The sequence below is a fragment of the Archocentrus centrarchus genome, chromosome 20, assembly GCF_007364275.1.
Source record: "Archocentrus centrarchus isolate MPI-CPG fArcCen1 chromosome 20, fArcCen1, whole genome shotgun sequence".
Classification (NCBI taxonomy): domain Eukaryota; kingdom Metazoa; phylum Chordata; class Actinopteri; order Cichliformes; family Cichlidae; genus Archocentrus; species Archocentrus centrarchus.
This window is the reverse complement of record NC_044365.1, coordinates 28759215-28783122: the sequence shown is the minus strand read 5'-3', so window position 1 is coordinate 28783122 and position 23908 is coordinate 28759215. Positions and strand designations below refer to the sequence as shown.

The 23908-nt window shown below is 43.3% G+C and overlaps 2 protein-coding genes across 4 annotated transcripts; one reads left to right on the top strand and one right to left on the bottom strand.

Annotated features, from left to right (window-relative positions):
• Nucleotides 1-2559: 2559 nt before the first annotated feature.
• foxh1 (forkhead box H1) lies at nucleotides 2560-5005 on the top strand. Its single transcript, XM_030755967.1, has 3 exons — nucleotides 2560-3045; nucleotides 3599-3703; nucleotides 3942-5005. Exons 1-3 carry the CDS (start codon nucleotides 2575-2577, stop codon nucleotides 4905-4907), a joined length of 1542 nt encoding a protein of 513 aa, XP_030611827.1. The 5' UTR covers nucleotides 2560-2574; the 3' UTR covers nucleotides 4908-5005.
• Nucleotides 5006-9030: 4025 nt separating this feature from the next.
• oplah (5-oxoprolinase, ATP-hydrolysing) lies at nucleotides 9031-23070 on the bottom strand. 3 transcript variants are annotated; one of them, XM_030756612.1, is made up of 28 exons: nucleotides 22936-23070; nucleotides 22028-22218; nucleotides 21591-21782; nucleotides 21012-21126; nucleotides 20213-20336; nucleotides 18768-18963; nucleotides 18235-18400; nucleotides 17849-17987; nucleotides 17593-17660; nucleotides 16954-17129; nucleotides 16755-16868; nucleotides 16508-16620; nucleotides 16240-16410; nucleotides 14414-14551; nucleotides 14098-14236; nucleotides 13642-13754; nucleotides 13315-13466; nucleotides 13058-13218; nucleotides 12805-12906; nucleotides 12534-12708; nucleotides 11981-12165; nucleotides 11757-11903; nucleotides 11515-11649; nucleotides 11283-11432; nucleotides 10949-11106; nucleotides 10689-10849; nucleotides 10451-10548; nucleotides 9031-9612 (listed from the first exon to the last, which is right to left on the bottom strand). In XM_030756612.1, the coding sequence occupies exons 2-28, from the start codon at nucleotides 22196-22198 to the stop codon at nucleotides 9460-9462; spliced, it is 3912 nt and encodes a 1303-aa protein (XP_030612472.1). In that variant the 5' UTR covers nucleotides 22199-22218; nucleotides 22936-23070; the 3' UTR covers nucleotides 9031-9459. The 3 variants fall into 3 exon arrangements, with proteins under 3 accessions (XP_030612472.1, XP_030612473.1, XP_030612474.1); XM_030756613.1 differs by lacking the exon at nucleotides 21591-21782; XM_030756614.1 differs by lacking the exon at nucleotides 22936-23070 and having other exon boundaries at nucleotides 21591-21775; nucleotides 22028-22149.
• Nucleotides 23071-23908: the final 838 nt, after the last annotated feature.

Sequence of the window (23908 nt, the reverse complement as noted above, 5' to 3'; positions counted from 1 at the left end):
GAGACGACACATATCAAACTTTCTCTTACTTTCTCCGTGACAAATGACCAGCCTTTATCCCTCCTGGATAAGGATGGATGACAGCTTAGTAAGGATTTGTCCGGACACAATCAGCCCGCCTGAACAGCCTCGTCCCAGATGCTGTCCTATTCATGTTGGTTTCCATTCTCTTTATGCATTGCCCACTAATCCAGACCAAACCTATTAAAAGGCACTCCAACAGACAGGAAGAGATGGATTGAAAGTTTGTATTCAAATCACTGTGTCTGGCACTGAGCACTTCCCTGGGAAAAGTTATGCAAATGCAGGTAGAAACATGGTGCATGTATATATACATCTGTGATTCCCGCCCTTTTGTGTCAGGTTTCAGCTTCTATTCGAAACTGTTTTTTCCACTATCTCTCAAATCTATCAATCAGTTAACTATTAGCTATTTCACTTTTCTATTAAAATTAATACAATGAATCTATCATCACCTGATTGAAAGTTTATCCATTACTTTCAGCTGTTTCTTACTGTTCAGCCATGTTTGTATTAATTACTTTTAACTAACAGATTTATGTGTTTGTTTTTTGCACTGCCCATTTTTTATGTATCATCTGTAGATATTTTTGGATTTTCTGCACAGCCACACCTGTGTAATTGCCTGGAAAGCTCCCAAATAGAGTGAAATGTCAGTGAAATTGAATCCCGTTAAATTCCACTGGAGGGTTCTGGAAACCCCACATATTTAATCTTATTTAATAGCCTCTAATTTTAATTCTTTGGGCGAGCCAAGCTTCTCCGAGTTTTGGGTGAAACCGCTAGAGGGGGATAAATCTCACATGAAGATCAGCAGTAGTGGAAGAAAAGTCACTGACCCAAATCAAAGCAGGTGTGTGAAGGAGATTTGATGCTCACCGTGTTAGCAGTGCCCTCTGACCTACAAAACAAACTGTTTTTCGCGTATTCTTGCAACACACACACACACACACACCCATTTGTGTGGTAAGTTTGTCAGCTTTTGTAACAACCTGATTACCTGCGCTGTTACCTGGAAATGTCGAGTTAGATTGTGGAGTGCTCCGATGTGAGTTGGGGGTGTCAATCTTAATAGGTGCTACGCTCAATAGCACCTATTGGAGGTAAATGTATTTTAACTGCAGGAAAACGGAGCTGTTTCTGTAACGTCCAGGTGACACAGTTGTTGGATCAAATCGGCTTTTAAATGCGCAGTAGTGCAAAAACAGTGTACGGTCCAGAGCCACAGTTCAGGGGTTGTGACATGATGGATCCTAAATTTAGGCTCATATTGATCCTTGAGTGGAATTCTTTTTTATTTTATTTATTTTAGGAAGATGTTGAGGCATTTTCCAGCTGCTGGGGTGGGGTGGGGGTATACGTGATTGCTCCCGTTTAAGGTGTGAATGCTCTTCCCAACTACAATACTTAGCAGCTTGTAAGCGCCAGAAACCCCACAAATGGTGTTGAATAGCCCCCGTATTTCCTCACATGCTAAGCAGCTTCTTTTTGCAATGGAACAGTCTCCAGCCTGCCGATGGGGTTCCTTCTAATCCAACTTGTTTTCACTGTCTTGCTGGGAAGCAAGTTTCCACATTAGCACTACGTTAAGTTGAACAAAAGAGGTGCATTCCCGAAAATAGTCTTTTCAGCTCTGAATGGTATGCTGAATACTCCCAGAGAGACCCCACTGTGACCCCCCCCCCCCCCCCCCCCCACTGCTGCGCGTTGTCAGACACCACAAAACAATAATGACTGCAAATATTCTGCACCTACTGATCATCTAGTTTATTCTTTTGTTTTTAATAGATATGACCTTTTCATGTTTTTTGGAGCCACATCGAATAGCAGCCACATCGAATCAGCAATTTGGCTGATTTGATTCAGTTTCTCGCAGCTCCAAAATAATTCCCTATGCGATGAAGGCTACTTTGTTTATTTGACTGAGCAGAATAAACCATAAAATACTGAAAGGAGCATCTTCAGTGTTTGTAATATTAGCCCTCCCTTGTGTCTATTTGCTCATCTAAGATTGTTGATTGCATCCAAGCTTAAATCGAAATTACATGTACCCCCCCCCCCCCCAACAAGTTTTACCCTTCGCATCTAAGCCCAAGTAAAATCTTATTAATATAAAAAATAAATTAAAAAAACAGGGTACCGTAAGACTGAGACGTGTAATTGTGTAAACCCGAATTTTATTAAGTTGAATATGTGCCCCTAATCCTGTAAACAAGGTCTCCAAAGTAGTTGCGGAATCACTGCGGTGCATGTGGCGTGTTGATAAGGTATCGCATGGGTAATTTACAGTTTGGCCGTCTCTTTCTCTCCTCTCTTCACACACAGACCCGTCCCAGCCCCCAGGGCGATCAGTCTTTCTGCTTTCAGATAACGCATCATTCACTGCCCCCCTCCCCTCCCGATTACGCAGCGGGATTTACATGAAACTGTTAATTGTTTGCTCTTCAAATAGAGTCAGCCTGGAGCCAGCAGTCTGCCAGAAGTTAAGGACCGACTCTTTGACCTCCTCCCCCCTCTACGTGCAGGGCGATATTCTTCCCCTGACTGATCAGCATGACAAAGCACTGGCCGGGGCAGAGTCTCTTGGCACCAATCGCTCCGTCCCACCTAGAAGAACTTCTCGACCATCAACTTGACTTCCACAGAAATGAGCAGAGTTTTCCTCCCAGCGGCGTAGCGCCGTGGAGCCCACCAGCCCAACACTGGCCTCAACACCCGGATCAGATGCCTCCCCAGCAGCTGCCGCGCTCAGAGGAACCAAGGGAGCGCCCCGGACACCTCGCCAGCGCCACGGGATTAATGGATAAAGAGGAATCACCGAGATCATCAAACCCGAATGTTCACGATGCACAGTTTAAACAGGATGAAACACGGGACACGTGGAAAAGTGAACGGGAGAAAAGAAATGCCGGCGGTGGGAAGAAAAAGAACTACCAGCGGTATCCAAAACCTCCGTACTCCTATCTTGCCATGATCGCTATGGTCATCCAGAGGTCTCCAGAGAAGAAGCTGACGTTAGCTGAGGTAAGAATAAAATTACGGCTGTCCGTATAAATGCACTACCAGAGTTTGTGGCATTTGTGCCTAAGACTGCGCCCGGTGTGTTTTGCGCACGCAGCTGCTTATGATCGTAACTTTATTTCATCGGCAGAAGTAAATCCGTCACTGGTTCCTGTATTTAAAGTGGACTCCACAGGAGTTTTGTGTGTAATTTCTACAGCCTGTACGAGCAGTTCCTAAAATGACACTAAACAGTCACCTCTTCGTGACACTTGAGTGACTTCAACCCGTCCCCTTCTTGCTTTGCTTTGATAAGGCTGGACTGCGGTGGAACCAGACGCAGATCTGTATCAGGAACAGTGATAAGATATACAGTACATTCCAATATTGTGCTTCAAATGGGGACTGCATTCATTCTTTTTCTTACCAAATAAATAATGTGTTTCCCATTTTAATTTTAAGTTCATTACATATATCCCAGTTAACATAGTGCCTGTACACTAAAATACTGTGAAGAGATGCTTGTGTGTCTGTGTTGGATCAGACATTAATGCTGAGATTTTTATTTTGTTTTCAGATTCTCAAGGAGATCAGTACTCTTTTTCCATTTTTCAAAGGAAACTACAAAGGTTGGCGGGATTCTGTGCGACACAACCTTTCCTCTTATGACTGCTTTGTTAAGGTTTGTATGGTAAAATGTACTAAATTAAAGGATATAAAAAAAATTAAAATTGTCTCACAAAAATTACTCTAAAGGAACAACTGAATGAATGCACTATGAGGATCTTTCAGCTAAAACCTAGAACTCATTTTTATTCACTTGTATTGTGATGATCATTAATGAAACTAGGCCAGTCCTGCCAGTCTAGGTTGTCCAGGCAAGCACTAATATCACTGTCCATCTTCCCTCCACCCTGTAGGTGTTAAAAGACCCAGGTAAGCCCCAGGGCAAAGGCAATTTCTGGGCAGTGGAACTGAGCCGCATTCCTCTGGAGCTTCTCAAGAGGCAGAACACAGCTGTGTCCCGCCAGGATGAAACCATCTTTGCTCAGGATCTGGCCCCTTACATCATGCAGGGACACAAACTTGAGTCTGAGACACGCCCTGAACACGTGACCTCCATCCCTCCCATGTCTTCTGGAAACTCCTTCCCACCACAGGACGACTTGTTCCGACCCAAGCTGGACTCATCCTTTGCCATCGACTCCCTGCTACACAGCCTGAGGCCGATCAGTGCTTCGGGGGATGTAGATATGGCTTCCAGGGACTGCTGGGGTGAGGTGGAGCGTGTTCGGCCTTTGCCAGCTCCACACGCTCGTTACACCACCTCCTCTCATAGTGCCTCTGCCAGCTCTGCAAGCCCAGCATCCACCTCCTCTTCTTCCTCATCTTCATCTGATGAGGAATGGAAAGGGGTGCTGGGGAAGCGCATTCCTCCCGACTGTGAAGCAGGGTCAGATAATTGCAGGCCACCACTGCAGAAATCAGCAAGACGGGAAACTGTTGCACCTCCATGGGAGCTCCCTACCTCCTACGCTAAATATGCTCCCCCTAATGTTGTTGCCCCACCTAGCATGCGTTTCAATGGAGGTCCTCTAATGCCACTGCATGGTGGGCTACCTATTTATGGCTACGGTAGCTCTCCCGTGGCACCTGGTCATTTCTTAAGCCATACTTATTGGCCCATCCTTCCCAGCAGACAAGTTTCAGTACGAGCCCCTCCCTTACTCATGGACCTGGACAACATGCTGCAATCTGTGCCTCCAAATAAGAGTGTGTTTGATGTGCTGGTACCAGCCAGTCAAAACTCTCACCCACACCATCAACCACCCAGTCAGTACACTTTTCAGAATGGGGCTCCTCTCAACCGGTACCATCAGTACTGAGTGTCCAACTCTGAATTACTGTCACCTAAACAGGATAATAAACCACAAACAGTTGAATGCACATCAAGATCCATAAAGGAGTTACATTTCTTCTTCCACTTCCACAAACTCAAGTCTCAGTTATTACCTTGAGTTCAAGAAATGCTGCCTTAAATTACAAAAACATGCTGAGCTGCAGACAATGCTATTAACAGATTCAAAGCTTTATCAGGGTGAAAAGCAAGTGTTTTATATTTCCATGTTGTGATTTTTATTTTTTATTTTTTTTAAAGAAACAGTCTGTGAAGTATTAGACGGTTTCACTGAAAGAAAGTCTACCTTAAATAAAATAACTGTACAACAAAACTAGTATCTACCTCAGGCTTTCAGTGAAATTGTGTAATACTGTAAGTCATTGCACTGCACCTTTTTTTTTTTTTTAACATGATTTAAAAAAAAAATGTTTTATGCCTATTGTGACTGCTGAATGTATTACACATAAAAAGCCATGATGAACTGGACTGCATGGTCTATGCAGTAAATATGAGCTGAGGTTGTAGGATTAATAAGTAACAGTTTCAGTGAAGCCGTCGTATTTTTGTCTTTATTGTGCTTTATGATCCACTGATCAGTGTCTACATCTAGATTATTATAGATACCAAAAGCTAAAGTAATACTACATCTAATAAAAAGGTAACAGAAATGAAACAAACAAACAAAAAGCTGGAAAAACAGGCAGGATAAATCTTGAGTTTTAGTCACATTTGTGTTGTATTTGCATTTTGAGCTTCTCGAATCTTTCCCCTGAAAAACATGGTTCATATTGTAACAACCCAAACTTAATAACTGAAAATCTACATGTGATTCAAAATAACTATTGAAAAGTACAAAAATACAATCAATCTATGATCTGATACAATCAGTTTATACAAACCTGTGCAATGTGTAAGCTTTGGGCTAGTAAATCAGATAGCTGAGCAAAGGACAGTCAGCTGTGTTTCCACTCTTAAATTTATGTATGTCTGTGTTGCTCCTGCTGATGGTGTCATTAGCCCTGTTTACTATTATTTTCTGTCATTCTGTCTGAGGGGGAAGAAAACAAAGAAATCCTGCATGCTGGAGAACTTTTATAGTATTTGTGTACCAGTCTGGAGCAGCATGTTGTATTTGTGTACCAGTCTGGAGTCAGTTAAAGTGATACAGTGTGAAAATCTGACAGCCTGTTGTGACACTGGAGACAATCTTTCACACCCCAACAACCAAAATCTACCTGAAACTGAAGTGTTTCCTGCAGAATTTGCACTGCTGGTTATTTTATTTTGCACTATTTGAATGTCATTACAATCATCTTCTATAGAAAAACTGTTTTGAAAAGTCTCCTTATCCTGACTGGTGAATGTTTTGTTAGTTTGCAGTCATTTTACTGTGATTTGTTCTGAATTTTTATAGTAATGAGCAGCAGTTCGGCGCTGAAGTTTAAGCATCCAAAGAATGTTCTGGAGTTTAACAGGGTATGTAAATAAAATGTTTATTTTAACTGCTGTTCAGTGTTGTGTGGGGGTGTATAGCAATTAAGCTATTAACTGCAAATTCCACTAACTTTACATAAACATGGCATATTTTGCTTCCACTATTTGATTTATATTTATTTACACTTAGCAGCTACTTTATTAGGTACACCTCACTAGTACTGGATCAGATCTTAGCCTTCAGAACTGCCTTAATTATTTGTGCCATGGATTCAACAAGGCGCTGGAAACATTCCTCAGAGACTTCGGTCCATATTGACTTGATATCACACAGTTGCTGCAGATTTGTCAACTCCACATCCAGGACGGGAACGAGAATCTCCCATTCCACCACATCCCAAAGGTGCTCTATTGGATTGAGATCTGCTGTCTATGAAGGTGATTTGAGTACAGAAAACTCATTGTCATTTTTAGGAAACCAATCTGCAATAATCTGAGCTTTGTAACATGGTGTGTTATCTTGCTGGAAGCAGCCATCAGAAGATGGTACACTCTGGTCAGAAAGGGATGGGTCAGCAACAATACTGAGATGAGTACTGAGTGAGGAAATTAAATAATGCTCAGTACCATGGGAGCCAAAATGTGCCAAAAAAATATCCACACACCATTATACCAGCAGCTTGAACTGTTGACACAAGGCAGGATGGATTCATGCTTTCATGTTTGTTTATTTTTTCATGCCAAATTCTGACCCTGTCATCTGATCAGGCAACATTTCTACACTCTTCTATTGTCCACTTTTGGTGAGGCTGTGTGAACTGCAGCCTCAGTTACCTGTTCTTAGCTGACAGGACCTCTGCTGCTGTAGCCCGTCTGCTCCAAGGTTTGGTGTGTTTTGCATTCAGAGATGCTCTTCTGCAGACCTTGGTTATAACGAGTGGTTATTTGAGTTACTGTTGCCTTCCTATCAGCTCAACGCAGTCTGGTCATTCTCGCCTGACCTCTGCCATCAAGAAAGCATCTTTGCAGCGAGAACTGCCGCTCACTGGACATTTTCTCTCTTTTTCAGACCATTCTCTGGTGAAGGCAAATCCCAGCAGATCAGCAATTTCTGAAATACGCAGACCAGCCCATCTGGTACCAACAACCAAAGTCAAGTTCAAAGTCACTTAAATCACTTTTCTTCTCCATTCTGATGCTCGCTTTGAACTTCAGCAGGTCGTCTTGACAATGTGTACATGCCTAAATGCACTGAGTTGCTGCCGTATGATTGGCTGATTAGAGATTTGTGTTAATCAGCAGTTGAACGGGTGTACCTAATGAAGTGGCTGGTGAGTGTATATGTAGGATCATAAATTTTAGTTGATGGTTCCTGTTTGACTTTCTTTTTTTAAAAAATCTTTGACCAATTTTATTTTGAGAACTGAAGCTAAGTCAAGGAAGTTTCATAAGTTAAGGCTTAGCCTCTTTTCAATCAACGTGACTTCAAAATGTAAAGTAAAAAGTCACGAATAGTCTGCTTTGCTGAATTATTTGCTGACATCATCTGACTCCTTTTATATGTAAAGCAGCAACATAATAATTACAGTAGCAATACCACAAGGATTGACTAGCCCACTACACACTTTATTTAACTTTATTTAAACATGTACTTTAGCCATTGAAATAAAAAGAAATGCACGTTTTCAGTGAGTGTCACACTATTACATATTACACGCTTGATGGACACTCACCCCCTCAGTTGCTCCTCATTTCAGGCGTAACACTAACCCCAAAGCCTTAACTCACTGCCACCTCACCTCCATCACACAGTTTAAATCACAGCTCTCTTTATATTGTTTTTGTTTCATTTCATGCTGTAAGGGGACCTCGAGTGTTTTGAAAGGTGCCAATAAATCAAATTTATTATCAATGCACTTAAATATTGTCTTGTTTTTGATTTTCTCCACTCTCCCAGTTTTATTTTTCTCTGCCATGAACACTGGGTGCTTCAGGATTATTGGTAACAGACATTTTATGTGCTTTTCAGACAAACTAGTGTGAGTGTCAAATTTGGGTGTCTTCAAATGCCTTTCAGCTGACTTTATTTTGTGGATCTAGTTTTCCTCTCTTCTGTTGTCTCACACTCTGGCACAGTGTGAGAACCACTCCTTAAACCCAAAACGTCAGTGGTGGAAGGAACGAACAGCAGCAGCAGGGAGTGCGTTTTAAATCTCCTCAGAATGACGGACTGTTTTATCACAGGAATTGTAATCCAGAAACAAGAAAACTTTCTTTGATCCACAGTCCATAGCCTCTGTACTGGGAGTTTCCAGCATACACATATACACGCACACACACCCACAGCCAGCTGATTTGCATCAATCGTCCAGCAGCCGTCAGCCTCCTGCTGCCTCCCCTGCTGTGACCACTATCTCTTTATCTGCTGCATACGCATGCCTGCACTCCCTCGCTATCCTTCCTGCTCTGCTCCAGGATTCCTTCTGACCCAAAGATGGGAGGAGGGGACGCCACTTTAAATAGTTACATAGGCATTTATGAACAACTCAAAGAGGTAAGAAATAAAAGTACAGTGTGACATTTACGCAAAAAAAAAAAAGACAATCTTTGTTGTAGAAATTGATTTTATTTGTCTGATTTGTTAGAAGAAAAAAAAAACATCTTGAAATTGATATTAGACAAAAACAGACTAACAACTGGAGGTCTCAAATAGTGCTTTTTGGAAAAAAAACATAATGGAACTGGAAAAAACAACAACTACTGAACAAATTCAGTATAAGAACAGAGTGATGATACAATATAAGGACTGTATGTCCATCACAAAGGTCATTTTGATGCCATTAGTAGTTTATGTTTGCTATTGGTCACCCTTCCTGCTATTGTAAGCACAATCTGTCTGCACAATACGTCAGATTTTTCATTTTTCAAATATATCTGTTTGCACGCAGACGCTGCAAAACATTCTTTTAAAGGTGTTCGAGTGAAAATGTGAAATACATTTAGGCTTGAAACCTCTTTACCTTCTAACTCAGTATGTGTCTCGCATATTTTTCGCAGTACAATGACAAAACTCTCTTAACTCTTCCTCCTTTTCTCACTTCTTTTCACACTCCCTCTTGTGCCATTCTGTATTCAAAGACGCTACCCCTCTCAGGGAATGTCTCATTCAAGCGCCTTCGCTTGGTCTGAGCTCTATTGTTTGCTTCCTCTTCTTTTCCATATCCACCTCCTCCAGGGGTGTAGAGGCAGAACATGTCCTGACACACACACACACACACACACACACACACACACACACACACACACACACACACACACACACACACACACACACACACACACACACACACACACACACAAAAGCTGTGATCAAGCAGAAACTTTGAGGGCTAAAAAATGAAGCAGATGTACCAAAAACTGCAGTTCCTCTAGTGGTCATAGACTCAATCCCTACAGACTCCCATGTTTATACCCAACTTTACAGCAGAAACAAATTTACAGCCCCATACAATGATTTTGGTTTCTATAGCCAATGTCCTATTTCATTTCAAGCTACAGGTAAAGTAATGCATTATTAGGGGTGTGACAGAGCCCAAAGTCTCCACGTGCTTCAACTCTGCACTTCCCCTCATTGAACTGACATCTCCTGAGCTCCATCTTCGGAGCCAAATATGTGATAAACATATGATTAAAAAAATAAAATAGAAGTGGCTAGCCCCGCTAAATTCAAGATTTCCAAATTTTTCAAAATTTTTTCTTTTCAACAAAAAGATCAGACTGTATTTAAAAAATAAAAGACTTGTAACTACCTGCTGAGACAATAAATTAATTTTTCCAATGAATTTACAGTAAATATGAAGTATGGCCATTTTCCCCCATAGACCTCAATGTATACAATAATTGATAAGACCTGAGATATTCAGATATACATTCAGACTACTTTATACAACCTGAGCAGTCGCCCCCTGATGGTCAGCTGGCCAATCTGTTATACACTTATTATATGCTGTGATTTTTTTTTTTTCTTTTCAGATTGGAGTGTACGGTGTCATTACAGGTATACAAAAGCGTTTTGTGCGCACAGCACAGTCTTACCCCTGGCTCGAGGCTGACGCTGGTCTTGGCTCCCAGGTTGAGGACCCTGCCATCAGTTCTGTGGAGGAGGTTCAGCCCCGGTGCACCATCCTCACCCCCTGACCACCAGACAGAGCAAGACACAGTAAAAAAAATAAATAAATAAATAAAAATAAAAAGATTCACTGAGCAAATTGTTATCATTGGGGACACTGGGATTGCTGGGGGCTGTAGGCAGATTTAAAGGTTGACAATTTACCCCGGAGGCCGTAGGGGCGGGTGGATCGCCTCTCTGTCAGTACCGACAGAACAACCTTGTTCCTGAACAGAAGTTTGCGAATCACACCGTCTCCACCACGATATTTCCCTGCACCTCCTGAGTCGGGCCGCAGAGAGAACTGCTCTAAAATCACTGGATACCTGAACACCAGATGGACACCAGCAGCATTCAGATAAACAACAAAAAATATATAATTACAGGACAATTATCACCAACTGAAAGATAGACTCATGTCCCACCTCTTCTCCAGAATCTCTGGGTCAGTGATGCGGGTGTTTGTCATGTGAGAATGGACTCCACTCCGCCCGGTCCAGCCTGGCCCTGCCCCAGCTCCTCCAGCAACTGTCTCGTAATAACCAATTCGCTCACTGCCAAATGAAATGTTGTTCATGCAGCCCTGATGGAAGGAGGAAAATAAGCAAAGACAAGAACACAACAACTGAGTCAGTTAAATGCAGGATTATTTTATTTTGAAAGTTCAGCCCGTTATGCAACTAGTTCTAACCACGCCCATCCAAGCTGACACACTAAAAACACGCATTTATATAAAAAATATTTTGGAATATGCTTTACCTGTGAGGCAGCGCACACCTCAAACGCCTTAAAAATCACATCAACCACTCTCTGGGATGTGAGCACATTTCCTCCAACCACAGCGGCATTCTGGGAAGGCTGGAGGATGGAGCCAGGGGGGACGATGACTTCGATGGGTGTGAGGCAACCCTGAATACGAGAAAAGAGATACAAACCGTGGGCAAAAGCAGTCAGAGGACGCACGACAGCTCCTGGGAGACAGCGTTTTTACCTGATTGAGGGGGATGTCCTGCCCAACCATGCAGCGCAGGCAGTAGATGAGAGCAGACAGGGTGATGGCCCGTGGAGCGTTGCAGTTCCCCCACACCTCTGTGCCCGTCCCTGTGAAGTCAAACACCGCACTGCCCTGTAATGATGGAGGTTTATACATTTAACTGCATGGATACTCTAAGCAATGATGTGCCTTCCTGCTGAGATCAGCTGCCCTGGCTTTGTGTTAGGATTCCTTCCCACCTCATCCTCATTAATCTGAACCCGCAGCCTGATTGGTGTTCCATCATCCATGAAATCCTCTGACTCCACCTCCAAGGAGCCCGTCTCTTGCCGGCGCCGCCGTGCGAAGTCTCTCAGCATGTCCCGCACCGCCAGCTCTGCGTTGCTCTAAAAGGCGCAGAGGCTTACAACCCCTTACAGAAATAAAACATCTTTTTTTTTCTTCACTTGTAGCCACAGTTTACCTGGATATAGCCCATGTAGGCCTGAACCACAGCAAGCCCATAGCAATCAATCAACTCCCCCACCAGCTGGCTGCCTCTCTGATTGGCTGCCACCTGAGCCCGCAGGTCTGACAGGTTGTCATGGAGATTCCGAGTCCCAGAGCATCCTGGGTATTGGGCTGGAGCCATCAGAGCTTCAGTTACAGCTGATACAGAGAGAAGGGAGAAGAAGCAGGGGTATAGAAAATGAAATTAAAAGTAGGCTAGTGAGTCTATTATACACTTTGAGGCTCATGTAAATACTGACTTTGATGATGTGTTTAATGTCAGTCTGAAATTTGAGCTGTCAGAGTCACATCAAACATTTTGCAGCATTTATGCTCGTTTCTGTTTTTTTAAACATTTGTTGACAGAGCAATAAAAAAGTCTATAAAACACATTTTTTTTGTTGTAACTTTAACAACAGAGAGTCCTTTATCTTAAGTTGCTGATAAGAGTCATCTCTGCATTTGCTCTGCTCTCTCCTTTCATTAGTGTATCACATTCAGTCCTGGCTCATCTCTTTCTGTCTTACCTTCTTCCTGGAAGACCCCACCAGTGACAAGCTTAAAGGAAGTGAAGACAGCGCCCTCTTGCTGAAGGGATGTGGAATAGGGTGGCATGGAGCCTGGAGTGATGCCTCCAATGTCAGCATGGTGCCCCCTGCTGGCCACAAAGAAGACAGGGACACTCACTCCTTTTCTGAACACCTGGGTGAGAAAAAAGGCAACGAGGAAAGAATAAAAGAAGAATCTGAGCACCAAAAAAACAGGAAAGGAATACTGCTGCAAGCTTGGCAGACTGACCGGTGTGATCACTGTGAGGTCTGGGAGATGGCTGCCCCCAGCACATGGGTGGTTACTCAAAATCACATCCCCTTCTTTGAGCTTGTTCCCAAGTGATCTGAGCTGCTCACAGAAGAAGAAAAAGAAATCCTTTTGTCACTCTACATGAATGGATGGACTAAGAAACACACACACACACACACACACACACACACACACACACACACACACACACACACACACACACACAAAGCTGGAGTGCCTGTGGCCTCACCTGGTACTGGACAGTTTCTTGCATGGCCCCCAGGTGGACAGGGATGTGGGGTGCGTTAGACACCAGACCTCCATCCGGTCCAAACACAGCACACGAGAAGTCGAGTCGCTCCTTTATGTTTGTGGAGATGGAGGTTCTTTGGAGAACTCTGCCCATCTGCTCTAAAGGGGAAGACAGAGAACGCAAAAAGGAAGTTGCAGCTCCCAACAACCAATCCCTTCTTCCTCATTCCCATACGATTTAAGGTGCTGGCATACCTGCTATGCTCATGAAGCGATGGGAGAAGATGGAGAGCTGCACGGTGTTTAGCTCAGTGCCAAGGGCGCAGTGAGGGTCTGAGCCTACAGTCATGCAAACGTCACCCCCTTCTGTCAGACGAGCCTCACAGCATGGCTCCACCAGGATGGTGCTGACGGAGGAGACAGGAGGAAAAACATGAACAAGTTACAATATGTGCACTGATGTTTAAACAGGGTAAAAATATTTCAAAGCATTTTAAATACCCAAACGCTAAAGCCCAGTAAAACCAAAACCTCTCAATTTCATTTAATTAAAATAGATTTTAATGTCCTGAACAGTCCTACCTGTTTTTGTCAATGATGATGGCTGGTCCCTGGATGCTGTGACCACATGGCAGCTCCTCCCATAGATACACACTGGTGTCGAGGTAACCGCCCTCAAAGTAGCACTTGGTTATCTACAGAGAGCAACATAAACAAAAATGACATAAAATAACTGTGTTCACAAGTTTAATTAAAACGGCAGTATTATAATGAGAGAACAGAATATTTATCTACAGCACACAATGCATCATACAGTAAACTAAACAGTCAGCTCCATGATATGCAGCTAAAATGCTGAAGGTATATCGAGTGTCAGCATCTTCTCCTTTTCCCCCTGTTCTACCTGCTGATTCCTTCTGTTCTACTGCTGGTAACCACTGTTGTCTTATTAAAGGCTCATTTTTTTTCCCCGGGTCCAGAGCTTCTAAAAACTAAAATAGATACAGTATGTGGTGCTCTGTAAGTGACGCCACATACCGTGACTGGTTTGGCCTCTCTGTGTCCCACTTCTGCTTTGTGCACTGATGTAATGCCAGATTTCCCACAACCCCTCACTCTGATGTCATCCACCATGATGGGTCTGTCTGGGATGGTGAACCCAAACTCCTTCAGATAACTAAAATAAGATTAAATAAATAACAGAAGGGTTAAGAGGAGGAGTAATAAATCATGAGCACTATATAACTCTGAAATATGTTTATCTCCTATGGATAAAAGAGCATTATTATGATAATGTGAGCAGCAATCATTTAACCCCCTCAAGAGTGAACAAGTAATGAGAAGAGGAGCAAACCGTTTGGTGAAGGCACTGCGAAAGTCGCCGGCTCTGGAGGACTGGGCGTTGTTGGGGTATCCGGCAGCAGTAACCATGAGAGCGCAGTCAGTGCCCTCGTAACGCATGTGGAGGAAAACCTCGGTGGTTATCTGACCACTAAAGTGAACGAGAAACACAAGAGTACTTTAGTCTAGTGTTTAAAATTGTGCATTCGTGTCTTTGCTTTCTTCACTTTAACTGGTGCAAAATGTGAGACCATATAGTTCCTTTGGTTCCCGGTCAGTTTTGGAGCTGAAGAATTTATTGTTTGCTTTTAAATCATTAAATGAGTTGATGCCTCCTTAACACTCAACCTGTGAATTTCACATATTGGAAAGCACCGACACTTTTATGGCGCCATTTACCCGTTTCACACATATTCATACATAATTCTATCCACAACCCCAATTCCAAAAAAGTCGGGACGCTGTGTACAATGTAAATAACAGAATGCAGTGATTTGCGACTCTCATAAACCCATATTTTATTCACAATAAAACAGAATAAGAATTTTTTAACTTTATGGCAGCAACACGTCTCAAAAAAGTTGGGCCAGGGTCATGTTTACCACTGTGTTTACAGTCTGTAAACATGGACAGCAGCTGCTGTACTGCATATTTTAGTATTATCTTGCTGAATTATGTAAGGCCTTCTCTGGATGGGAGCATATGTTGCTCTAAAACCTGTATATGCCTTTCAGCACTGATGGTGCGTTTCAAGATGTGCAAACTGCCAGTCCCACAATCACTCGTGCACCCCCATACCATCAGAGATGCAGGCTTTCAAACTGAGAGCTGACACCAAACCCGATGGACCCTCTCCTCTTTAGAATGGATGACATGTTTCCCTATTTATGAGGTTTGTATGACCACAGAAGAGTTTTCCACGTTGTCTCAGTCCATTTTAAATGAGCTTTGGCCCAGAGAAGATGGCAGTGTTTCTGGATCAGGTTAATATATGGCTTCTTCTTTGCTTGATGGAGCTTTAACCTGCATTTGTGGATGTCACAGTGATCAGACACTGCAGTGAACTGCAGTCCCAACTTTTTTGAGACGTGTTCCTGTCATCAAATTCAAAATTACCTTTTTTAAATGGTAAATTTTCTCAGTTTAAACATTTGATATGTTTCTATGTTACACTGTGAATCAAATATAGGTTTATGAGACTTGCAGATCATTGCATTCTGTTATTATTTACATTTTAAACAGCACCCCAACTTTTTTGGAACTGCATCCACAGCAGTGACCAATACAGAATCACAGCTAGTCACAGCCAGTTCCAGGAGTGCCAACCACTGCACCACCATTTCCACAAGAGTTCTTCTGAGCTGCTCCTAACTGTCCAAAGTTAAAGGCCTATTACAGCTGCTCCACCTCAATTATAGAACAATCTGCCTTTCTACATCAGGAATAATCTAGATTGCAATTTCTTATAATATGAACACCTACTGGAGTGGTGGCCTAGGGGAGAAGAAGAGGGTTCGTCACTGAGAGGACCCTGGTTCAAATCCTCGGGCTGGCATCACTGTGGGTCCCTGAGCAAGCCCACCCCCCCAGGTTGCTCCCCGGGCGCCCTTTGGCTGCCCCCTGCTCCATGCTGTGCTGTGTGTACTACATACTCCATGTGTGTGATGGGTTAAATGCAGAGAATGAATTTCACTGCATGTAAATGTATGTGACAAATAAAGCTCTTTCTTCTTCTTCTTCTAACTTATCCATTGTGTCTGTAACAGCAGACTTGCATGGCTGGAGAAGCCTTATAGATATGCTTGACCCAAGCCCATGTAGTGGTTTGTGGTTTCCGACCTGGTAAAGCCACGTGCACTGAGTGTATCACGACAGCGTTTGGACAGCTGCTCCACCCTCTGGTCGAGCTCGCCGAAGGACCGCGGCTCGTACCGCAGAGAGCATGGCTCCTGCACCTCTTCCACGACATCTGCTAGAGCCAGACCATAGGCTGACAGCACACCGCTGTACCTGCAAATCACAAACACAGGAAACCACTCACTCCACGGCTCTCTGTTGTAACATTTCTGTCTTTCACCTCCAGTGAAACAGAATCTATTAGCCTCACTTATGTATAAAGACAGTCTTCATCCCGAGGGCTCGAGCAATAGCGCAAGCATGTTGACCGCCTGCCCCCCCGAAACATGCCAGCACATGCTGAGATGTATCGTGGCCCTTGGCCTGTAAGAGTGGAGCATGTGGTAGAAGAGTGGGAGAGGGAAAAACAATACAATTTTTTTATGCTGAAATGCACAAAAAACGCACTATTTAAAGACATATCGTGATTGAAGCCAACACTTTAATACCGAACAAACCTGTGTAAGAGCTCTGATTGGCCGGCACATTGCCTCATTGGCAACACGAATGAATCCCATGGCGACCTCCTCCACGCTCATCTCTGATTGTCTGCTGACCCCATTAGCACCAACCTTTGAATGAAAGATAAAAAGTGTTTAAGTCCAAAATCATCAAGAATATTTGAACGCCGAACAACATTTCAGTAAACATCAGTGCCTGTGATTGGTTTGAAGACAGGAAGGAATTGATCTCTTCAGTGAGTTGGCGGAAATGCTTCGTGGTCTCCTCCAGGGACAAGGGCTCATTCTCTTTGGGCCCAAAGATCTTTGGGAAGAAGGTAGGGAGGAGGCGACCCAGGGCTAAGTTAGCATCCGTCACAGTCAGAGGTCCACCTGGAAAAATCCCACAATACCACAGGGAGTAGGTATCAGTATGTTTTTAAATAACCACATTGTTCTGCATGCATGAGGTTTGAGGCAGCTTTTGCATTAGATGCTTTAATTGGCACTGGAGATCATGTTATTTGAAACGAAGCTTAGTGTTACCCAACCATTCTACAGGGAAAAATCCACAAAGAAGACTCAAATTTCTTTTTGCTGGCACACATTACAGTTCTGACTGAGAACTATGAGGCAAGCTTGTGTTATATCATCTGAAGTTTGGACTTGTGCCAATTTCAAGCCTTCCCGCACATAAATCGGATTATTAACCTAGGGAACAGGGCGGGAGAACAAGCTCTGTGTCTGTGGGTGCTGGAACTGCACAATTAATGATTCACTAGACTGAAGAATGAAGGAAACACCAAAAAAAAAAAAGCTAGCAATAGTAGAAGATGAATAACAAAGAATCTGTTACCTTTTCTGTAACAGGCGGGACCTGGATGTGCGCCTGCAGACTCTGGTCCAACTACAAACATCCCCGATCTGGAAGATTTAGAAAGAAGAGAAGCACAGAGAATGGTCATTAAATAAGTAAGTAAATAAACTATAAAACAATGCAGAATGGGTAACATTACAGTTACCACAGTATCGCATTACACTGGAATTATAGAAGATTCCCTGCAAATATGGTGTTAGTCCCACAGTCAGTTACGCTGTTTCTGCAAACTTGCCTGAAAAAGAGTCGAGATCCTCCACCTGCAGCCACAGTGTTGATGTCCAGCTGAGGTGCTTGCAGGGTGACTCCAGCTGTGGTAGCCTCGAACACATGCTCATACTGGCCTGCATATCGACTCACATCGGTGGAAGTTCCTGCAGGGGAAAACAAACGAGAGCACCTCAGCTAGGCATTAAAAGCTAAACATAGAAGTTAAAAACATCACCCAAAAGGTTATTTTGCTTTGTTAAAGTGTAATTACACTCTATAGCACCTAAAACATTACATTCTAACTGTGACACACAGAAAACAACAAACTGTATCAGCTTCATACAAAAGGAGTTCAAGATAATATCAGGAAGCTGCTCGGTTGTTGTCTCCTTCCCTCCCATATACACTCACCGCCCATGTCAAAGCCAATCACAGGCTTTTTCTCCATCTGGCTGTAGGAGGTGATGGCATATCCCACCACACCTCCCGCTGGGCCGGACAGAATAGCCCGCGAGCCACAGAACTGCTCCATGGGAGTCAAGCCTCCATCCGACTGCATGAACAAGACATCCACATCCTGAGGACAGACGGGCACGAGCGATTGAAGTGCTCAGATTAGTTTAGTTCAAGTGTGATTCAGTTCAACTGTTTCTGTGGTGGCGTGGTTGAGAGCTGCTGGTTGTCTCTGCACAGGAAAGTAATTGTTTTCAGTGGTGCCACTTAAAGGGTCACAGAGGCAGGATTTTACTGAAAACTGACTTTGAGAACAAGTGATATCTGCAAAAGCATTTCACATGTAGAGCACTTGTATGTGGTTTTCAGTACAGAGTACCATTTCATAGTATATATAACTAAATGAGAGGAAAAGGCTATATACAGTACATACATGCCAATTCTGTGTAATGTCAACCATTCAAACATATTGATGTGCCAGAGAAACAAACCTCCAGGCCACCCTTGAAGCCAGAAGTGAAACCTTTTAAATACTGGCGAATTTTCGGTGTGAGGTAGGAGTCGGCGCAGACCGTATAGCCTCGAGGGACCGCCCGCACCATCGGCATGACCTCACTGGACAGAGACACCTGGTTGAAACCCAGGCGACGAGCCAGTGAGCCCACTGCTTTCTCATGATCAGACCATCTGAAACACAGAAAGAGAGCCATCTGAAGCAAACTTTATGTGTTCGTCTTATCACTTCAGTGTCCACTGACCACCTTTTTCTTAACGAAAGGAACACTTAACTCTGAGCTTTGTGACATGTGACAGGAAGCAACAATGAGGACTACTGACTACTGAGATAAGATAAGTCTGTAGACTGATTTATCAAAGGTTACAGTCAGGGGAGGTCAGCTCATTTATAAAATGCAAGCGAGACATAATTGAAACCATTATAACAACTTAAAAACCATTTAAATACAAGATAGCATTGTCATGGAGACTGGAGGGTGAGGACCCAAATGCAAACACATGAAGGCAGACTGAGGTGAAGCAGGATGTTTATTGGGGCTGGTAGCAGGTTCATACGAATGCAAAACATAAAGTACGAAAAGAAACAGACAACTATAAACCTACTGAAACCTAAAACTTGAAAACACACTATGGCAAAGAAACACCAGCATAAGGAAACAGTGGGACAAAGGGAGACAGTGGCTATATGTACAGAGAAGGGTCCTTGGGGGAAATGCAGACAGCTGAGGAGAACGAGACACAGTCGATCTAAATCACAGGAGACGAGACAAAGCGAGCAAAACTAAAGGCAAAGCACGAAGAACACAAACTCTCAAAATAAAGTAGGAAGTACAAAACTAAATGGGGGAAACACAAACACACCAATGAACTTAAAACAGGAGACTTGACACAAGAGGGAGGAATAAAACTAAAGCGATTAGGAACCGAGAACAAGACTGAACACACTAAGAGAAAAATATACAAGAAACAATATGAACAAGCAAACCAAGAATCTCAAAGAGCATTTAAATAACCAAAACCAGAAAGTCCAAAAAACTCAAGTGCAGGGTAAACAGACCCAGGACCAGAAGAAATATAAAGAAAAAAAAATTATTTTAAAGACAACAACTAAGAAATAATACCAGTTTAAAAAAAATAGGAGAGAAGGAAAGGAAACTATTTCAAAGAAATCAAAGTGGGAACCTGATGGTGAGGGTGAGAATAACTTGAACTTCTACCCAGTAAATCATGACACACACACTAGAAACAAGCTGCTGGACACCGCACCGCTCCACCGACATGTAACACAGCCCCACAAAGACAAGGAGACAGCGTGGGAATTTCATAATTATGTGGAAGGATGATGAAGGAAGGAAAGTAAGATATTGGGGAAAAAGAGAGAGAGGATAAGAGATCAGGATAGGATCGTAAGTTTACTGACGTGTACGAGTGTAGAAACAGGACAGCCAGACTGGTGATACCGCGGGACAAAACTCCTCTCAGGTCCTTTTCTGTTTGCTCCAGGTCTAGCTCCTTCCACACCTCAAGAGAATCCCCCGTGCTGCCTGGGAAAGACCCACAGAGGGATTAGTGGGATTATCCAAGATGATGTTACCCAGTTACATGTGTGCCAGTTAAGGTTGGGTACCTTTCACATTTGAACTGATACCAGTGCCGGTACCCAACAACACCTGTTTTTGGTACGTTACTCACTCTGAAATAGTAAATTCAAAATATCCTTCTAATTTTTTTTTTCTCTTCAGGAATTTCCACAGATTAGATGTGCTGGCATGGCCAACTTTGCATTTTGCACATCCTGCATGACCCTTTGCTCAGTGAAGTGTTGTTACAAAGCTTCGGGCTGAGCGTTTGTTGTTGCCAGCTTGGTGTTTTGAAAGGAGACATAAAAAAAACAAGAGTGGATCTGGCTATGATATGGAGGACACTGCACGCTCCCTGACTTAACTAACAAGTCATTAGCCATTAGGTGTGCATACACCTGGAGGGTCTTCCTTTCTGACTCCAATAATGACCAGAATTAACAAAGTGAACACGTTTTATTCAGTGTGACCTAAAACATCTGTACATCTGTGTGCAACCAGAGGGTGCTACACTGCTAACATGACTGAAAGAAAAAAAAAAAAAAGCAGTGTACAGGTTTCTGGGTCATTTTAAGCTCAGAACAAGCTGGCACAGCATTACAACTAGAAATAAACGAAACACACAACTGCGCTTCACACCTGTGACAATCCCTTTGGGATCTTTTCTCGGCAGCTGGCAGCCATCCTGCCTGAGGACGACTCGCTCGTCCACCTCGATCACCTCCTCGTACAGGACATCAGGCACCGCGACCTCCTGTTACACACGAGCAGACGCAAGTTACGGCAGTTCAAAGCAGACGTACTCAGAAGACAGAACACAAAACATGCCAATGATAAACAGTAAAGGATGAATGTATGCAAACAGGAAGCTGGGTCAAGCCCGGAGACCATGTAAACTTTTGCTTTTTTACATCCAGGTAAGGCTTAAGACAGTAATGGTGCAACAGCTTATCAGGTTTAGTTGGTGTGTTCTGCTGATCTTAAAGGTTAAAGAAAAAAAGGCTACATACAGCAAAATAAGCAAGAGTTTACTGATCTGTAATCTGAGCTTTACGTATCAGTGGCCACATAAAGTGTTAATGCTGCAGCTGGCTCAGGGCAAACTCCAGGACCTGCCCCAAGTCTCTGCACAAGAAGATAATAACTAAACCTATGAAGCCACACTACTCATGAAAGCCACATGCAGTACAACTACTGACACAGGCTGAGAAAACAGACCAAATCAAACAGCTTTGGCCTGGCCTGAGTGCCAATGTGCAGCAGGTCTTTGAAGCCCTTTGTGACCAAGAGCGCCGTCCTTTCTCCCTCCCTCTCCAGCAGCGCGTTGGTTGCTACCGTAGTGCCCATTCTGATCCAGCCAATCAGTGAGGTGTCTACAGGCTGATTGCGGGGAAACGCCTTCCCTGTTTCCTGCCAAGAAATGCAAACATAAGCATCATATTCAGATATCCCTGCAGATAACACAGGGATATAAATGTGGTGTTGCCAAGTATTACATAATGACTCCACATGCAGCCACCTTCTCTTTTCATGCTTTGTTTGAACGATCTGTTTTATTTGGCATCTACTTTTTTAATAATTTTGTTTTCCCCACAATGTAAAAAATTAACTGAAAATAACAACAATAAAACTGACACTTCCTTATGTCACATTACCTCCTCTAAGACTCTGCGGATCCCCTCAGTAGGAGCATCTTTGTAGTTCTGGGGATCCCGGGACAGCAGCTTCAGGACTCTCTCACGGCCGTCGGGCAGCCGGGCAAACACATCAGTGAAGGTGCCACCCCGGTCGATGGCAAAGTCAAATTTCCCCTTAGTCTCAGCCATAGTGGAGGAAAGTACTGCTCCTGTAAAAATAAGAGAAGGTAAAGGGGGTAAGGGTAAAGAATTCATTTTAACACTATGCAACAGGAGCAACTGATAAACCTGTTGAAGGGAAGAAGGAGGAAGATTTCTCATTTAAAAAAAAAAAAGTTTCTTCTTATTTTTAAGTCAGTTGCCACCACACTTAAAGCACACAGCACAAATCACTCCCTCTCTCAGTGCACTCTACCAACTCCTTCACAGCTTTTCTGTCTCCTAAACCTCCAGGCTTCGCTTTGTTTGCATGACACTGGGCTGCAAAGACAACACGTCTCTACCAGTGAATCTACTCCCCACAAAACTCATGCATTGCCACTTGGACTTGATACATACAACTGTGACAAGATAAAGCTTTACGCATCGCAAAATGCCAGAAATGTGGATTTACATATTTTTTTTAATAGGTGGTGTTAGTCGTTTCTACAAATCTAGAATAAGTGTCATTTAAAGACTAGCAGCGTGCAGATCCCAGAGGAACCCTGCAGGAATATAAGCAGACAGGTCAGCCACCATTAGCAGACAGAAAGCCACCACACGGGGACCTCTCTCCGGATCCTGCAAGAGTGGATTATTTTTCCAACTCGGATATCTGCACAGCCTAAACGCAAGCGAGTTGAGCTCCTGCGCGCTTCAGCTGCTCAGTGCGTGAAGCGCGCCTGAATCGAAGCAAAGCAGCTAACGACACCGACATCTCCACTCACCTGTCCGCCAGTGCCGTAATCTCTGCTAATCCGACGTCTACCAAATCCTCCTCCCGTAACCTCTCTGCCTCCTTTTTCCAAGAAGCACCACCACGTCGAAGAAGCCCCTCGGTGCCGCTGCCCACAGTTTTTAACTCCGCCCCCCGCCTCCGAAGCAGGGAGCTCGGGGTCTATAATTTGAGCATCTCGAGTGACTGGGTGAAAGTGCTCGCAGAGAAGCGGCTGTGCACCGTGGGGAGTAAATCTCTACTCAGCTGGGGTGCTTATGCGCTTAAAAATAGGTCTTTAATTTTAAATGTTAAACATTAACAAGCAGAAACGATACAAAAGGGGGCAAACAGTTACAAAAGTGGGCTTATATGAGTAAAGGTACGCAGGAAGTCCCTTGTAGCAATGGCGGACTCCGGTAATAACCTTGAAACTGATTAAAGGGCTATTGCTGAAAACTTTGACCCATAAAAAAGTCTATAAAGAAGAGTGTGTGGTCCCATCTGAATAAATATACGAAATTGATAATAAATACTCTAAATAAATTAATACATTTTAACATAATGAAAGTATAAAACTAACATGAAATCATATTCATCCTGGGTATCAGTCTTATTTTATAACTGCATTGTTGGAGGTTATATCTGTTCATATATATTTAGGTGACTTGTTTATTATTATTATTATTATTATTGACATTCTATTTCAACTTGTAACCAAACAATTTCCAAGTTTACAAGATCACACAAACACGTAAAACTCAATTCATACAAGGAGAAGTGAGGATCAGTGAGCAACAGTATGGCGTCACACAGAAAGAGCACCACAGATGTGATGTTTGCTTGGAGAGTGTTGATGGAGAAGTGTAGAGAGAGAGGGTCCCAGGAGAGGAACTGCGGCACTGTATGTGGAAGTCAGGAGTGGCAGAGGAGTATGTGAGGATGGTGCGGGACATGTATGAAGACCGCAAGATAGTGGTGAGGTG

Excerpts from the sequence above, each read along its gene's own strand:
- foxh1 (XM_030755967.1), top strand. The coding sequence starts at position 2,575 with ATGACAAAGCACTGGCCGGGGCAGAGTCTCTTGGCACCAATCGCTCCG. Across the intron at positions 3,046-3,598 it reads AGAAGCTGACGTTAGCTGAG|ATTCTCAAGGAGATCAGTAC; the intron begins GTAAGAATAAAA and ends TTTTGTTTTCAG. Across the intron at positions 3,704-3,941 it reads CTTATGACTGCTTTGTTAAG|GTGTTAAAAGACCCAGGTAA; the intron begins GTTTGTATGGTA and ends TCCACCCTGTAG.
- oplah (XM_030756612.1), bottom strand. The coding sequence starts at position 22,198 with ATGGCTGAGACTAAGGGGAAATTTGACTTTGCCATCGACCGGGGTGGC. Across the intron at positions 17,661-17,848 it reads GGATCTCGACTCTTTTTCAG|ATCGGGGATGTTTGTAGTTG; the intron begins GCAAGTTTGCAG and ends TAAATCTTCCAG. Across the intron at positions 11,107-11,282 it reads AGGTGTGCGCTGCCTCACAG|GGCTGCATGAACAACATTTC; the intron begins GTAAAGCATATT and ends TCCTTCCATCAG.